General features: G+C 40.0%; 1 protein-coding gene across 1 annotated transcript in view; it reads left to right on the top strand.

The window, feature by feature from the left end:
• The window catches only part of CACNA1C (calcium voltage-gated channel subunit alpha1 C), a gene marked incomplete at both ends in the record, with an annotated part of 522,454 nt that overhangs the window by 363,905 nt on the left and 139,467 nt on the right, over nucleotides 1-19,082 (top strand). Inside the window, one exon of the mRNA XM_083366796.1 lies at nucleotides 2,025-2,197. Within this exon, the coding sequence (XP_083222922.1) occupies nucleotides 2,025-2,197 (173 nt within the window). The remainder of the gene's footprint in view (nucleotides 1-2,024; nucleotides 2,198-19,082) is intronic.

The raw sequence follows: 19,082 nt of genomic DNA on the forward strand, positions 1-19,082 counted from the left end.
AGCACCAAGGACCCTTCATTTTTCTGTTTGTTCTCGTTATCTTGAAATTGCAAGATAATAGTAGTTGAAAATAAAAATAGATTGATTCCCAGATTAAATTGTGATCCAAAGACTTTCTCTCCAAACTCTTCACTCATCCTCAATCTACAAATACTTTGCTTTCTGTGGCCAAATCTTCTTTGGGAGCAAGATAGAGATACTGTACAGATCTCCAAATAAGCTCCATTCATGTTTTTATCACCTCCTAATTGGATTATTGTAAGGTACTTTATACAATATCCTTGAAGACCATCAGGAACTTGTGCGACCACACATATGGTTCCAAGACAGAAACATTACAGCCATGTGAAACCACTACTGTAGCAGCCCTACTGATTCGGATTGTTTTCAAGCACCCTTTAAGGAACTGTTTATGATCTATAAAACTCTATATGCTTGGGCTCACTGTAACTTCAGATGTGTTTCTTCCAGATAGAATATGTATGCCTGCCCAAAGTGCCTGCTGAGAGTCCCCATGATAGGAGGAGACATTCACACAAAAGTAAAACAGATGAAACATGGAGCACAAAGCAATATATAAACATTCCTTGGTTCCTAGGAAACATTCCTGCAAACAGATTGGCAAAATAGTTGTATACCTCTGCTAGAGATTTGGATGTTGACAAAAGATATGCAGATAAAACAAACCAGGAATTAACCAAACAAACTATATTGCTTTATTTTAACCTGTACTGTATAAACTAAACACAATTTGGCCTTGTGCGATACACAAAGTTATACGAAGGAATGGAAATTGAAATTACTTCACAAAATGCCAAATAAAAAGAGAATTGCCTGTACATGCATTTTGATTACACATTGATACCCAGTTTCCTACCATCATTAAAACATTTTTAAAACTGTATTAGATGTCCCAGAAAAATGTCCATTTGATATTAAGTATTAACAGTACCACCATAAACATAATGGTTTTTCCATGTACAATGCTTGGATGCAAAAAAAAAAAACCATACAGAGCCCCATCTATAGTAGATAGCAAATGTCTGCTTTGCAAGAAAGCCAAGCAAACCAAATTATTTATATTTTTAAAAAATCTCAGGTTCTGTCTTTGACTCTGCAATTTAAAAGATTACAAGATGTGTAAAATATATTCGTTAAAGCCAGGACAATTACTACCAGGTAGTAGATCTGATATTGTAAAAAAGGAATCTGAAGTCTAACATCAACATTCTTTCTAATACTGAGCGTAAATATTCCTCTAACTATTATTAAAAGACAGTGTTAAATAATAATGTTTAATATTGCAAGGCCAATACAGCCTAAGTTGCATTTTTTAGTGGACCATACAGGGGTAACATTACAAGAGATTGAACTCCATGGACATAAAAAATTAAATTTAATGTTCTTCACTTAATAAAAAATAATCTCTAATCCTAATATTCTTAGTACAAAAATGTGGTTTTTATTAGATGAACTCTTACGGTATTTCCACGTTTGTAAATGGCCTATTTTAATAGCAAAACTCTTTCCACTAATTAATTCACTGAGATGTTTTTGATCCTAAGAATTAAATAAAGTATTTTGTAATATTGTATTTTAAAATCTTCATGATTAGAATCCTGACAGTGGAACAAAAACCAAACAATAGGACAGAAAACGTGAGACAGCAAATCGATATGACATAAGAAACAAATTTGCCTTGCATTCCTAGTAATATATTGAATGTAATATTGCATCAGGTGTAGGAGATTTTAACAACACCAACAATAATAATAATACCTACATATCAAGTTACAAAAGTAATTTGAAATGCAACACAGGGAGCTCACATTAGCTGTTTCAAAACCTAGCAATATATCTTGAGGAACCACAATTAATACAAGCAGCTGAGTTATCATGCCAAGAAACTTAATATTTTAAGGGCAATTCAAGTTATTCTCTTATCTTCTCTCTCTTCCTCTCTCTCTTTTCTTTCTATTTCTCTCTCTTCTGTCCTTTTAATTTAATCCTCTCCTTCTCACCAGGGAGTTTTCTAAAGAGAGAGAAAAAGCAAAAGCTCGAGGTGACTTTCAGAAGCTAAGAGAGAAACAACAACTGGAGGAGGACTTAAAAGGATATCTAGACTGGATAACTCAGGCAGAAGATATAGATCCAGAAAATGAGGATGAAGGCATGGATGAGGAGAAGCCCCGAAACAGTAAGAAACTCTTTCCTGTTTTCCTTTTTGCTTCTAGCCAGAGATGACTTCTGAAGGTGCTCAGCATTTTGAGAAGCATCATGAGCTGAAATTTCCTTCTGTATCAAATATTGCTTTATAAAAATAGGATGGGGATAATGAAGAAGTCAATATAATTACTATGGATTCCAGAAGATCATGCCTTTGCCTGGCCTTGTGTATAACAAAGGAAAACTGGCATATTATTTCCATTAGAAGATTCCTGAGAGATGTGGTTTAAAATGAGCTTTGGGCTCCATAGGTTTACTGAACTGCAATTCACCCTTTTCCCTTTGAAATAATTATCTTGAATACTTCAAGCTGACTCAGTCTTGTGCTGGTGTTTGTAACATTTCTGAAACATCCTTTTGCCAAAACGTTTCAGGCCAAATATAAAAGCAATACTATTTGTAAGGTAAATACAATACCAGGATGGCCCTGTGGACTTAAATAAGCATCTAACATACTGTGTGCATTATGAGAATAATATCTCTAGAATCAGAATGAAATGATCATCTGTGTGATTTGTGAAATCACATGATTAGAGAAATATCAGTTCCACTTCATGAATCTTGCTTTGTTATGGTGGAAAGGTAATATTGCTTTGAATGATGTCACTGTTCCAATCAGCACCAAGACGATATGTTGTAGATTTTCTCAAGGTATTTCTGAATGTACTCTTATCAAGTTTATAATATATCAAAGAATTAGCCAGATTATCTTTATGGGGGGAAGGATCAATTGGTTATCTGAGCTGTTTCTGTATCAAAATGAAAGATATTCTTTGGTTGCCAGAAGCTAACATATTTTTAATTCATATTCTGCTCTTCCACATGATGCTGCTGGAGGTGATTTGGAAAGCAACTACAGTATTAGGCATGGTCCTTCTTTTGCCATGCAATGCTTAGTAGAATGTGCTTCAAATAGCGACCAACATTGCTGTCTTGTCTTTCTATCTGTATGGTGATCAACTTTTTGGCAGAAGTTCAGAGGGTACTGTATGGCACATTTAGACCAGTCCAAGATCATGTGAAATAAATGAGTATTAAATAAGTAGTTATTCCTTTCAGAGCCTTTCACAATTTTGTCTTCTTGCTTAGGTATTGATGACTTGAACTCTGAGAGCTGTGATTCCTCCATTAATAAATGTCCTATTGTCTCTGTGTCCAAATCAAAAAGTGACTGATTTTGCTTTCTTCCAAGCTTCCTTGCTGTGAGGTCCTTAGTGTTGTCTGGCCCTGAAATATTGGAAATATTTATAGGCTAGCATGAGTTATTTTATTTTATGTAAACATTTTTGATGTGTATGGATTGTGTAAGTTTGTCTTTACTATATAAGACATTAGGCTAGGTTAGATTAGGGTTAGGATTAGATTAGGGTTATGTTGTTATATTGTGGTCGTTAACCAGCACAAGACTTTTTAAAGACTAGATCTTCAAAATAGTAGTTGTGAGAATAAATTTGGAGGTGATGAGATTAATCATTGTCATAGAATCATTGGTATAATATAGCAATAATACGACAATAACCTTTAGGATTTAATCATGAAAGGTATATTGTCTAGTTTTTTAAAGCAATACTTCTAGATTAGAAATTTCTCAGCTATATAGAGAATGGCTTTTCTAACAGAAAAAGGCAGAATTTGAAAAAATACAAATAAGAAAAAATATTTTATTGTTATATGTTATTAGAAATAATGCATACAACATGACAATAATTAAGTCAAACAGCAGAAAAAGTGGCTTTGCAGCTACAAGTGTTTTTCTCACAACTACAATTTTTTCAATCAGTTGAAAAATGCAAACTATATAAACTACAAACAGGAGGGGATCTAGCATCCCAGGTAGTGGGACGTTGATTGGTTGATGATTTTGGCTTTCCTTTTAACCAACTGAGTTCAAAGTCAATGGGAAGATTTACAATTTGTTCATACTTCAGAGGGGAGGCTTATGCAATCTGAAGTTTGATTTAGTTGTTAGAATGAATTATCTGTATTTCAAAAGACATGTAAAATTTTCAATTAAAAAGGGAAAATAAGCCCAGTTCCATAATATACTCGTTAAAGTCACTATGATTTTCAGTTTTATTGAAGATATAAAAGTACCTGCTAAGTACAGGTAGTCCTTGACTTAGAATCATTTGTTTAGCAACTGTTCAAATTTATGACAGCACTAGAAAAAGTGACTTATGACCAGTCCTCACATTTATGACCATCACAGTCCACATGTTCATGATCCAGGAGCTTGGCAACTAGTTCACATTTATGATGGTTGCAATGTTCTGGGATGACGTGATCACTATTTCTGACTTCTCAAACTTCAAGATTCCAACAAGCAAAATCAAGGGGAAAGCTAGCAGGGATGGTCATAAAATGCAATCGTGATGTATCGCTTAACAATCACAGTGATTCACTTACTGACCACAGCAAAAAAAAATGGGTGCGTTCACATGATACCTCACATAATGACAACATAACAATGAATTTTTCGGTCCTAATTGCGGTCATGACCCATATCCTTAGAATAATCTATTTCTTTTGGGATGGAAATCATATTTTGTAACTCTGTGTTTTATTCTTGCCCTGTACACCGCCCTGAGTCCTTCGGGAGAAGGGCGGTATAGAAATATTAATAAATTAAAATTAAATTAAATATATCAAACTTTTTTTTTTGTAAATCCCTTGTATTTGAGTTTCCTACACCCAGTCTAATGAAGAAGCAAATGCTATTAGAATATTTTGGAAACTTTGTTGATTAAATAAGATAAGGCCCCTGATCAGATTTTTAGCCGGTTATTTTAGGAGGTTAGGGAGGGGGAGGGAGGGGGGGATGGGGAGGGAACTTGTAACCGGCACTCAGTCTGGTCCTGTTAGAGGTCCTGGTGGGACGGGGTTGGGGGAGGTGGCTGCTGGCGCTGGGAATGTGGGGGTGGGGTATCGAATCCCCACGGCGATAGGGTATGGCAGCAGGTGTTTGCGAGGAGGGTCATATCAACATCTGGGATCGCGCCCCCGCTATCTTCGAGCGGTGGCACGCTCCGACCCTCCGGTTAGCACCCTCTTACCCGGGGATGAGGGTGATCAGGCCCCTGAGCTCAGGCTGGTCTATTTTAACGCTAGATCCGTAGTTAATAAAGCTCCCCTCATCCGTGATCGGATTGAGGAGGAATGTGCGGATCTAGCGTGCATCACGGAAACTTGGCTGGGCTCGGAGGGAGGGGTGCCTCTCACCGAGTTATGCCCGCCGGGTTTCCGGGTGCTGCACCAGCCACGGGCTCAGGGCAGGGGTGGTGGGGTGGCAGTGGTTATTCGGGAGACATTGTGTCCCCGGGAGGCCACCATTGTCCAGATGGCCGGGAGTGAGACCCTCCTCTTGAGGTGTGGTCCTCGGGTTCAGTTGGGCTTGTTGCTTACATACCTGGCGCCCAGCTGTGTGGCAACAGCCCTGCCCGAGCTGCTCGACACCCTCTCAGGGTTGGCGGTGGAGTTCCCCAGGCTCGTAGTCCTGGGTGACTTCAACCTGCCATCACTGGGAGGGTCGTCGGAGTTAGCTCGGGAGTTCATGGCTTCCATGACAGCCATGGGCCTGACCCAGGTTATTGAGGGCCCGACTCATGAGGGGGGTCACACTCTTGACCTGGTGTTTCTGTCTGGACAGTGGTTGGATGATCTGGGAGGGGGTTCTCCGTCCATCACCCCTCTGTCATGGTCAGACCATTACCTCCTGAGGCTAGTTTTCCGTCATGCCATCCCCCGCCGCTGGGCGGCGGAGCCGACCAGGTGGTTCCGCCCCAGGCGCCTAATGGACCCAGATCGGTTCCAGAGGGCGCTTGGGCCTATACCTATCACCCTTACCCACAGCCCAGTCGATGCCCTGGTGGAGGCCTGGGAAACGGCAGCCACCAGGGCACTCGACTGCGTTGTACCCATGCGACCTCTGACCCGACGCAGATCCCGTTGGGCCCCATGGTTCTCTGTGGAGCTCCGGGAGATGAAGCGGCGGAGACGAGGTCTAGAGAGTGGTTGGAGATCCAGCCGGTCCGAATCCGACCGATTGCAGTTAAGAACCTTTATAAGGTCTTATCTTGCGGCGATAAGGACGGCGAAGTCTAACTACTTTGCCGCCCTTATCGCGTCCGCAGATAATCGCCCGGCCGCCCTGTTTAGGGTGACTCGCTCCCTCCTTAATCAGGAGGTGAGAGAGGATCCCTTGCAGGGACGAGCCGAGGAGTTTAGTCATCATCTGGCGGACAAAATCGCTCGGATCCGGACCGGCTTGGACTCTGACTGGGCAGAGTCTAATGTGGAGGAATCAGGCGGTCTTGAGCACGTTATCTGGACTGAGTTCGACCCTGTTTCCCCTGATGATGTGGACAGGATCATGGGGAGACTGAGCACCACCACCTGTTTGTTGGATCCGTGCCCCTCCTGGCTAGCTTATGCGGCTCGGGAAGGAACACGAGGCTGGTTCCATGCAGTAATAACTGCTTCCTTGAAGGAGGGTGTCTTTCCTGCCGCCTTGAAGGAGGCGGTGGTGAGACCCCTTCTCAAGAAGCCTGCTTTGGACCCGGCTGTTTTAAACAACTACCGTCCAGTCTCCAACCTTCGCTTTCTGGCGAAGGTTGTTGAGAGTGTGGTGGCGCATCAGCTCCCTCTGTTCCTGGAGGAAACTGATTATCTGGACCCGTACCAATCGGGCTTCAGGCCCGGACACAGCACGGAGACGGCATTGGTCGCGCTGGTGAATGATCTCTGGAGGGCTAGGGACAGGGGTTGCTCCTCTGTCCTGGTCCTATTAGATCTCTCAGCGGCGTTCGATACCATCGACCATGGTATCTTACTGCGGCGTCTCAGGGGGCTGGGAGTGGGAGGCACTGTTTTACGGTGGTTCTCCTCCTACCTCCAGGGCCGCTCGCAGTCGGTGTTGACAGGAGGGCAGAGATCCGCCCCGAGGTCTCTCATTTGTGGAGTCCCTCAGGGGTCGGTTCTCTCGCCTCTCCTGTTCAACATCTATATGAAGCCGCTGGGCGAGATCATTCGTGGTTTTGGGGTGGGGTATCATCAGTACGCTGATGATACCCAACTTTTTCTTTCCACCCCGAACCAACCCAGTGATGCCCTCTCCGTGATGTCCCGGTGCCTGGAGGCGGTTCGGGTCTGGATGGGGAGAAACAGGCTTCGTCTCAATCCCGCCAAGACTGAGTGGCTGTGCATATCGGCATCTCGGGTTAACCAAGTTATTCCATCCTTAATGATGGGGGGTGAGGTGTTACCCCCCGTCGATAGGGCTCGCAACTTGGGCGTCCTCCTGGATTCACGGCTCAATTTTGAAGACCATATAGGAGCCGTGACCAGGGGGGCTTTTGCCCAGGTTCGCCTGGTGCGCCAGTTGCGTCCCTATCTGGACCGAGACGCCCTACGCACAGTTACTCATGCGCTTGTGACCTCCCGTTTGGACTACTGTAACGCTCTCTACATGGGGCTGCCCTTGAAGACCACTCGGAGGCTTCAACTGGTGCAGAATGCGGCCGCGCGAGTTGTAATGGGGGTTTCCCGATACTCCCATGTAACACCTCTACTCCGCGAGCTGCATTGGCTTCCGGTTGCCCTCCGGGTGAAATTCAAGGTGCTGGTTATCACCTATAAAGCCCTACATGGCCTGGGTCCGGGATATCTGAGGGAACACCTGCTGCCGGCATCAAATGCCCTTCGCCCAGTGCGCTCCCACAGGGAGGGTCTGCTCAGGGTCCCGCCGGTAAGAGACTGCCGGCGGGTGACACCCAGGGATAGGGCCTTCTCGGTGGGAGCGCCTGCCCTCTGGAACCAGCTGCCGGTGGAGCTGAGAACTGCCCCCGACCTTCGATCATTCCGCCGGGGCCTGAAGACCTGGCTCTTCGAGCTCTCGGGCCCAGACTGAGGAGGAATTTTTAATTTGGGGTTCTTTTTAACTGACTACAGGGTTAATTTAATATTTTTTAATTTGGTTCTTAATTTTTGTATTTTGGGATTTTTTAATTTCCTGTAAACCGCCCTGAGTCCTCAGGGAATAGGGCGGTATATAAATATAACTAAATAAAATAAATAAATAAATAAATAAATATTTAAGGTAAGGTACATTTAAGGTAAATATTTATTCTCCTGTTTTCTTAAATAAATAATATTCAGCAGTCACAGAATTCAGTTGTGAAAAGAAGAAATAGCAAAGAAAAGGAACTAGAATGTTGACTAATGTGGATATTTATTCCTCGAACACAAATCATGTTATTATACCCTGTGGGATTTATTAAAAAAAAACAATGGGAGAAGGATTAGAATACAACATTGCCTATTTTTCTTTCTTTCTCAAAGCGGTGGAAATTCAGTGTGCAACTATAAAGATATTAGCTATGCATTTAATAACAGGCATTGTGTAGCCGTAACTGTGCAGAAATAATGGTTGAAGTAGTGATGGAATTGCTGGTAGCATTGGCAACATTCACAATGTTTGTACAATAATCTGTAGAGAAGTTGGGGGGTTTTTTAGAACAAAGAAAGCTGCAGCTTTGTCTATGCTCACTCAACTCTGAATCCTATCACTGTTATTAATCTGTGCTGGGATGAAACAGCAAAGATGTACCACTTCCTTAGAAAAATTGGAAATGAGTGAGGCAGATTTTAAGTCACTAGCATAGCAATTCCTTGTGTTAACAGTTTAATAAATAGTTTCATAGCTGCTAAAATATGTGAATGACTTTTTTATTCCTGAAGCTATCAGAAAGGAAGAACCAACGAATTTGTGTAAAATTAGCGGTGTAATGAAGGTCCTTCAGGCTGTCATCATTTTGCTTAATTTTTCCACATTTTCTTGCCAAGGGAAAGCAATGTAGAAGGAAAAAAAGAATTAAAACCGCTTTCTAGCCTTTTATTGATTTCTACCAAGGGAAGGTGTAAATGAGTTTAGCTAAATGGAAGCTACACATAGTCCTTGACTTACAACTGACATTGGGATCAAAATTTTGGTTGTAAATTGTGACAGTCATAAGTCAAGGTACCCATGTGACTGGTCCTGATTTTATGGCCATCCATTTTTGGCAGTCCTTAGGCAAATCATGCAGTGGTTAAGTGAATCATACAGCTGTAAGTCCAAATCCATTCTCCCTTTTTCTGGAAATGAGCAAAAAACATCTCAAATCATGATCACATGACCACAGGACATTACAACCACTCATAAATGTAAGCCAGTTGCCAAGCACCTGACATGTGGTTTTGTGACCATGGGAGAGGATGGTATGACATGAAAAACCATAAAGCACCCTTTTCAAGGGTACAGTAACTCCAAACCACCGTTAAACAATTGGTTGTAAGTCAAGATCATGTAGAATCTGTTTCTCTAGGCAGTAAAAAAGTAGAATCTTATTCAAAATACTCAAACACTAAAAAAATCTCAATAATGACTCCTCCCCTAATTCTGTGGTCTGGATTGTGGATTTAAAAAATTCATTTTATTCTAGTAAAATTGTTATAATAACCAGTTTAGCTGTTATTACAGTTGTAATAACTAGTATAGCTGTTATAACCAAACTAACTAGTACGGCTATTTGTACATGCTTCTTAATAGCTACTTAATGGCTCTTTCTTGGCTGCATGGCAGAAAGAGAAGTATTGGTGGTCATTCTTTCCTGGTCTTGAGGTCTCCACGAAGACCAGTGACCATATTTGGTCAAACAGAGAAGTTTGGGAGATAACTTTAGATTAGAAGACACAAAAGAGCAGAAGATAGGAAGTAAAGTTGTATAAAGAGACTTCTCTTTTCTTTTAGAGAATGAAAGGGAAGAGAAGAACTTGGGGGAAAGCCTGGGAGAAGAACATTCAAAATAAGCAGAAAGGAGAGCAGGAGCTGAAGATGTGAAGGCTGTTGAAGTTTGTATTTGATTTCAAATAAGTAGGCAAAATTCGGGCTGCAGAATTATGCTGTAGCATTACTGAATTTTATTCAGTCAATAAAACACAAACTTCTTCTACTCTAAGAATGTGTCCAGATTAAATAGATATCTAGAAGCTACCTACTGCGGAATGCAGTAGGTAGAGATAGTTAAGGTTAAAAATGAGGCAAGCTTGTATAACATTTGCCCACACAAGGCCTAAACTAAAGTAATTATATTAGCAATTCTCCAGCTCTATAAATGCTTCCAAACATATTCACAGATTTCAAAAAGCAATTACTACCAAAGCATTAAACATGCCTATTATGAAATATAATTTGATGCTATTTATCCATCTATCTAAAGAAGCACAAAAGCCAAAATCATGCTCCTGAAAAACATGAGGAAAGCCATTTAATTAGAAAAATCCTTGTTCAACTTCTTTGTTCCAAGGTGCAAAACATTAGGCTGTACAGAATATCTTAAAAGTTTTTCCACTTCAAAGAGTGTGTTGGTGCTAAGGAAGCTCCACTTATAAACCACTGTGACGGCCATGTCCTTTGGAAGGCTAACTGTGGCTGCTTCAAAGCCTTCTGCAAGTGCTCATCTCATGTGTGGCACAGCCACTTCTCTACCTGATAAATTTAGTTATTTTCAGGTTTGCACACTGCCATAATCAAGGGATTAGTCAGGGTGTTAACATAATATAAAATAACAAATTCACAACAATAAACACCTACAGTGGAATAATAATAATAATAATAATAGTCAGCAGGAGAAAAGTCAAGAGGATCACAATGATTGCAGACGAAGTACAATAAAGAAGAAGAATCCAGCAGTCATAATTTCTCAAAAGTCAGAAGTGTTCCATCTTAAGTAGTTCAGTACCTACTTGTAAAATCATGGCAAGACAATGTCTCTTTTGTAGCTGCCCCTCTTCTTTGGAATAGTGCTCTACCTGAGCTTAGGTCAGCACCAACGTTGTTGGTGCTCAGGCAACAATCAACTCCTGACTGTTCCATGAAGATACTAAAGCAAGTCCCCTGCCTATAGGAGGCAGTTGTTAGTTTTGGCTTGAGGGCTGGTCTGCTTTTATTATTATTTGTTTGTTTTATGCTCTTTATTTTACTTCTGTAAGCCACTATAATTGCTGGAATTATATGAAATGAAATCAATAAAATGCAAACGAAACTTCTGAGAAGATGCTAGTTCTGAAGGTGAGCTGCAAAAGAGAATTGGTACTTCAAAGCCTTCATCCTTCCTCACCTCATAAGTATGGCAGATACAAAGCATATCCAACAGGAATGAGCATATAGGATGGAACAATTCTGTGTGAAGGCAGTCTTGAAGGTACCTAAGAGCTGAATTGTATGGGGCTTTAAAGATTAATGCTCCTCTTGCTTTACCAAGCGGGTCCCAGACCCACCTCATGGTAAATATTCTAGGGGCTTTGTGTGGGGGAGTAAGGACACTCAAACTCAAATTTAGCCCTCTGTCAGAATTATCCACCAATCTGAACATTATTGTGATTTTTCTATCGTTTGCCATCAGTTGGTGACCTTTGGTAGTGGGGAAGACAGCAAGTCTAGCAGATTTAACCAAAGATTTTGTTTAACCTGCCTTGTTCATCCAGTGACAACTCAGAAGAAATGCTATGAAGACACAATAGAAACTGACAATGGATACAGCATATTTTGCTGGTTTTTATTTAGTTTTCTGCTGTCTGAAAAATAAATGGATAGCACTTAAATTCAACAGTCTGGGAAATACCCACCCTCTGGCCTGCTAAAGGCAAGAATTAGAATTAGCATGTGCTTTCAGAGATTTTAGTGATCCTAGGGAATGTTTTGATACATATAATATACCCTTACAATTTCAACCACATGAAATTGCTTGGTTGGGAGACCTTTCTTAGAATTTTACGGGAGCTGGTTTGAGCCCTTTGAAAAAAGAGTGGCATATAAGTGTAATGAATCGCGTAGCTTTAATGATTTAGTATAGCTCACTTTATTCTGCATTTATTTTAAGAACTACAGAAAAGATTTAAATTCAATGTAATATATTCATATGTAATAGCATATCATCTGAAGAACAAGGATGCATTAATCTGCAACTGTAACCCCAATTTTAAGGTGGTTTTATCTGTTGGTGAAGGGCTGGCATTTTTCTTATCTCTGTGTTTCCTCAGGTATCTCATTTATAAGTCTTTCCCACTGAGCAAGTGTAGTTTTGGAGATCTGACAAGATCCCTACCACTGACTGAAACAGCAAAGTATGAATGCCAACAAGAAAGAAAGGGTTTCTGATTTATCAGTACCCTTGTGAAAGAGCCACACACAGCAGTAAACCAAATATTCTTGCAGAGAAGCAACAGGGTTGGGGACTGCTATGAATGTAAATGTTGTATCCAGGGGAATGCATTGGACTTGTATAGATTTTCTCTGTAATAGGGAGGAAATTATTGCGATTCACTATTAGTTCATTCTCTCTCAGCCGAACCAAGCTCTCTAGTTAGTTGTGGTGGGGGGCAATAGGAGAGAGAACAGTATATGCTTTGTTTGAGTTCCTAAATAAAAGGCAAAATATAAATCTAGCAATAACAAATAAATTAAGTGTGGTGGAATTGGTGTTTCTGTTTTGATTATACTTTCTGGAAAAGAAGTAAATGGCATTGTGGAACACCTATGGATTGTTCTCTAAAGCATCTTTCATAATGAAACATTATTGTTATTTACTTGTACTCAATTTCTTCCAAAGCTTGCAACATCTCTCAATATAAAAGCAGAAAGTTTTTTTTAATCCAAAGCCATACATACATTTTTATCAAATCATAAAAATCAGAAACTGTACAATTGTAACCGATCAGTAACAATAATAGCAATGTATACCAAGCAAATATTTCATCTACGCGTTAGTCCTTGGCGTATGACCACAGCTTGGTCCAGGATTTCCACTGCTAAACAAGGCAGTGAGTTGTGCCCGATTTCATGACCTTTTTTTGCCATCGTCGTTAAGCAAATCGATACAGTTGTTCACTGAATTAGATGGTTGTTAAGCAAATCTGGCTTATCCCATTGACTTTGGTTGTCAGAAGCTGGCTGGGAAAGTCACAAATGGTGATCACATGACCCCAGAAGGCTGTAACTATCATAAATACATGCCAGGTGCCAAAATCCCATATTTGATCATGTGACCAAGGGGACTACTGTGATGGTAAGTGCAAGAACTGATCATAAGTCTGTTATAACTTCGATCTCAATAAACAAATAATTGTTAAGTCAGGAACTACCTGTATTTCATTCTAAATGTTTCTAAATAAACTTGTCTCTTCTTTTCACTGTGCTTTTTACTTGTTCCAACTGAACTTATGAAGACTGGCTAGACTAGATTTCTGGAAGAAGACTGTATAGGAAAACTTTTAATGAAGTCAGGCTGTTGCTGTTTTAGGAAACTGTTATCAATGATTTCCTTATGAAATTGAGTGGTCACAGATCATGCATTCTTGGAAAGCCAATTACTGCATTGTTTTGATCCGGCTTCAAATCCCCACTGAAGTTACTAACTGACCTTGGGCCAACCAATCATATTCCTTCTCAATTTTGCCTTTGGGATTACTTTAAGAATAAAATGGTGGGGTGAATAAATACAATGCCTTCTTTTAGATAATGTGGTAGTGGTACTAACAAAATAAATGGATCTGTGACAAGGGCTAAAAAGCTCTAAGAGACAGATCACAGTTATAAGGCCATGTGGGGAGGCCTAGGTGCACCAGATCTTGAAGTACATGGCACAGAGAGTTAGTTTTCTGCATCTCTTTGGTGCCACCCAGTCATCATCTGCATTTTAACAGTCTGTTTATGGTAGGCCTGGAAACGTCATTACATCATCATTGCTGTAAAAATAAAATATGCTTCTGGTAGATAATGTCCTAAATTGGTGTAAGTATGCTGTTGGGCTAGACTAAGGGAGATGTTGTTAGATACTGACTGTGCCCTCTGTTATAATGTTTTATTTTCCATATGCCTTTGTTTTCATTTTGTGTCCTTAATTCCCACAATGAAAGATAGAGGTGGCTGTCCTACATGTAAGCTGAGTTCCTTATTTCTTTTTCTTTTGATCGTCCCTGGCTGCATGTTCTCTGTTGATGTCTTGTTCCTGGTACTTGACCATCTTGTCTGTGAAAGGAAACACTCCAGCTGATAAGAAGAAAGGAAAGTTTGCTTGGTTTAGTCACTCTACAGAAACTCATGGTAATGTTCCAATGTTCTCTGTGTTCATCCTCTCTGTACATGTGTGTGTTTCTCTGTATAGTAGCTGTGCAGTCTTTTGGTGCATGTGTCTGTTTCTGTTGCTTTTGCAACATCATGCTGTTGTGTTTGAAGTGGAAATCTTCATTTACGATCAACATTTTGTTGGTATCCTCAGAATTGTATTGAAGATTATCAAGATCGTTTAAGCATCTGAGACGTTTTATCAGATGAATACTTCAAGATAATTCTATTTTATGTATCCTGTGCTGTGCTAATTTTATTTAGCTTTTGAGTGAAAAATATATGACACCAATGCTTTTTTTCTATAAAAAAAAGATGCCGGAACTCTCATCTTGTTAATCTTTTATTTATATAATTTTATTTATATATTTATTTGTGTAATTAAATATATATATTCAATTCTTAATGCATCTTTCAGGCATTCACCAAATAATCTAGAATTTGTTGTGAGCGTCTCCTTAAATACAAACAGCTCATAAGCCAGACCTACCTATATTAGCAACCACATTATTGAAGGCTTGTACATACCATTTTAAAGATATAATCACATTGGTTCAAGTGAATGAGATGCTCCTATAACCCAAAAAGCATGCTATTAATTCATCCCTGCCAAAATAGTTATTTTCATCAGACTTAGTTCATGATGAACTTAGAACACTAAGTTCTGTTTTATCAAATTAATCATGAAGACAGCATAGTAGGCTGCCATAGGGGTGAAAAATTGTGGGATAGCTCTCCTATGTTTATATACTGCAGGTGGGTATAGTAAAGATGGAATATTATTTTTTTGTCTACTTGGAAAATGATGTGTTGCATTTTAATAGACAAGGAGACAACTTTTGCATAAATAGTATGACATATATTGAGTTCCTTTTGGAAGGACTAGCAGTGGGAGATAATAGATGTCTAATACAAGTGCATATACTGCCTTCAACATATATGTGTTTAATTGATGGAATCATGTTGCTGACAAGATAATGAATTGCAAAGAAATTGTTATTAATACATAAGTTAAACATTTTGTTTCTATTTCTTTACAACTGCTGATAAAAAATGCCCTGACTATGTTCAAATTATACACCCAAGAGAACAGGCTTAGGTGAGGGGGAAAGTGTTACAATTCAATCTATTTATGAATATTAATGTCCATAATTGCCCAGTGTATTTTAACAGTGATATAGAACTGTCCTATGAGGAGCTTACAATTTACATTTCTTATTCTTGGAGAATTAATGACAGAAAGAAAATGGATTGAAAAAAGTAGATGCAAAAGTAACATTAAATAAATATGAGAAAGTATAGTTGCATATCCTTAAGTAACTTATGAAAAAAATGCTTAAGATTACCACTTCAGATAGACGTACAAAATATGCAAGAATCCAGATAACCACTAAAATAGTAGCCATGAGACACAATTCCTGGCTGAGGGAGTAAAGGAGCCTATCTTTTAGAAAGCTAACTTTCACTCTTGGGGGCCTTTGAGGATCACCTCCTGAGCTTGGAGCTAAGTAGGGTCAAATCTAGTTAGTGGTTGGATGGCTGACTGTCAGGAAATCTCAGAGATGTAGGTTAGATTGGGGATTTGGAGGTGGGGGTGGGGACGTAAGGACACCATAAAGGAGACAATGCAAACCAGCTATATACCGTTGCAAATATAAAGGCTACCCAGATGTCTCCATGAAATGAACAAGAGAGGACTTTAACTGAAGAAAAGTTTACCTTGCTAATCCTGCATGGTTCTAAAATTAAGAAATGCAGAGATCCGGTGGTGGACAGGCATGGCCAGTGTCATAATTCACAGGACCTTTAATGGACCTCCCCCTCCCCCCCCCAGGCCCACTTCCTTCACACCTGCTGCTAAGCCACGGCTCGGGCGGCCTCGCGAGCCTCCTCTGAACTTTGCTAGCAGCCAACACCACAGCAGTAGCTGCCTCCTCTGAATTTCTTCCCCCGCTTTTCGGGGTCGATGCGCAACTGTATTTGCCAGCGCCGAGACCTCTCCAGTTCCCTCTCCCAAAGGAGAATAAAGAAAGACCCTATTGGCTTTCGAAAGCCAATAGAGAAAGTAGCACAGCTTGTGCAAAAGTTGAAAAAAAATCCTTTAAAAAAAGGTGCCGGAATGTCGTTCTGAGCGTTCTATGAGAAAAAAAAGCCCTGTATGACAGTAATCATTGTAAATCAGCTATGATCAGTAATGGCTGATGCTTTTTGAGGCTGGTGGAGTAAGAAACAGGACAGCTAACTACAAACAAAGCCACGCTTAGTGAACTAGGTTAAAAAAACAGCTGGAGCAAATTGTAAGCAAAGCCAGAATCACAGTAGGTACTTTCAATGTCAGATGTAATTAGGCAGGCACTCAAATAAGCAAATACACTTTTAGAGGCAAGTAATTTCAATACCATGATTGCAAAGGTTAGAGTTGGGAAGCAAAAATAATTCTTAAAATTATTTTGTATGTACAATACAAATGCAGATTAGGGGCATCATCCATGGACATTCTGAACAGAACAGAATAGAATAGAAACTTGGAGGTCTTCTAGTCCAGCCCCCTGCTTGAGCAGGAGAACCTATATTATTTCAGATAAGTGACTGTCTAGCCTCTTCTTAAAAACCTCCAATGATTAGCTGAGTCAGAGTATATGCACTGAAGACATCAACATGGCATCCACTGTTGCTTAGAGAATGGAGAAGTTGCACAAAATAAAGAGGAACAAGAGAATAATCTTGCACATTAATTAGCCTGCCCAGTCACTTCCAGAATCATAGGAAAGAAGTACTGGGGGGGGAGGCTAACAAGAGGTAGTAATATGACTACAGGTACTCCTTTGACTTATGACCACAATTGAGTCACCCAGATTTGAAAACAATATCTCCTGTTGTACTCGCTCCCATAGAAATATGGGTGTTAACGTGTTGTAAGCGAAGGGCAAACTAAATATGAAGTTAAACGTGTGTTTGAAATAACTGTTCATTTAGTGAATATTATTCTCTCTCCCTTAAGCAATCTTCTCCTTTAGGAGCATCTCCTCTAAGCTTTAACATTTCTTCAGATGTGCAAGCAAGAGAAAATAGTGGTGCTCCCATTTCCTTTCTCTTGCTTATGAATGTATCTATCACAAAAAAAGAATGGTTTGGCTGGCTAGAGAGAAGCAAAAACTGGCTTCTTTAGCTCTGGGTAATGCAACTGGGGTGTTTTTAGCTGGTTTTATACAGTTCCTGAGGACCAGTTGTTAAAATGTCACATAGAAGAGGAAAGAAAGTCCAGAAGGCATCTCACTAATTTTGAACTTTGCCTGAGCAGGGCAAGCCAAAGTCATAACGGAACCATGCTCCAAGCTTTGCTGCCAGCCAACTTATGCCAGCAGAGTGGGAGAAATAGCCTCTAGCTCTAATTGTATTGAAAATATTGGGACTTAATGAAGAATATAAATCTTATTACTTCCTTCTTAATATACAGTACTTCGATGTGTGTAATTGTGCATTTATGGATGAAAATTCCTCCTAGATATTTATATCTACATAGGCCAACTTAGTGCAATAAAACTCTGGGGACAAAATTGTATTACATCACTCCAGTTCTAAAGCAAAATTGTAGTCAGCAAGTTTGAGACTGTGGCTGTTGTTCCTTAATTAGGAAAGACCGTAGCCTTCTTTTAATTATCTATATTACCAGACTTTCACTATCCACACTCAAGGATCTCAAGCTATTTCTCTTTACGTCTTTAATTTTCTGAGTAGTATCAATTTAACCTTTTATTATTAAAAAAAATACCATCTGGCTTAAAAGGAATTCTTTGTGTGGATCATTTTGCCCCCCCCCCCCAAAAAAAACCACTGCAATTCTCAAGTATTTCAATTTCATTTTAGTTAAATTCTATTATTTCAATCAGTTTTCTGAGTGTGCAATATTAACATACTATAATGAGAAATGTCAATTCCATTTGAAAGTTTAGGGGGTCATGAAACAGCAAAATTGGTGCTGTTTTATTGGTGCTGTTCATACCATGCTTTTTAAATCTTTGTTGAAATAATTCAACCTTTTTCTTAAAATCTGTTGGTACATCCTGATGAGCAGCAACTTTGATATTTCTCATTTTGAAGAGTTAGCATGTCAAATTATTGCTAGAACCTGTAATTGCCTAATTTAAATAATACCCTGGGCCCTGTACTGCAGCATTGGGATAGGTAATCAAAAGAGCTACCTTCTCATCTATTGTTCTTTGAATTTTTTGTATGGATAGGAAAGAGAGAGCATCAACACAGTGATCAGTTGTATGTTCAGCAGTGAGCTGCATTGATTACCGGTCTGCTTTTGGGTGCAATTCAAGATGTTAGTGATCACTTTTAAATACCTTCATGGCATGGGCCCAGGTTACTTGAGGGACCATCTCACCCCGCTGGGATTGGCCCATCCCATTCATGCCGGCAGAGGAGGCATGCTGTGAGCCCCATCAGCCTGGGGTTCGGGAGGGCCTTCCCTGCTCCTGCCTCCTAGAACATCCCCTTCAATGTGAGGTTGGCCCCAACCCTTCTATCTTTTCGTAAGGGTCTAAAGACCTGCCTCTGCAAGTTGATCAAGTAACAACAGATCCCACCTCTCTCCACTCTGCCCCTGGCCTCACCATGTGTTCTTAGATTTTGATGTTTTGATGATTTTTATGCTTTATACTTTATGCTTTAATTGTATATGTATAGA

This window comes from Vipera ursinii (genome assembly GCF_947247035.1).
Source record: "Vipera ursinii genome assembly, chromosome: 6".
NCBI lineage: Eukaryota > Metazoa > Chordata > Lepidosauria > Squamata > Viperidae > Vipera > Vipera ursinii.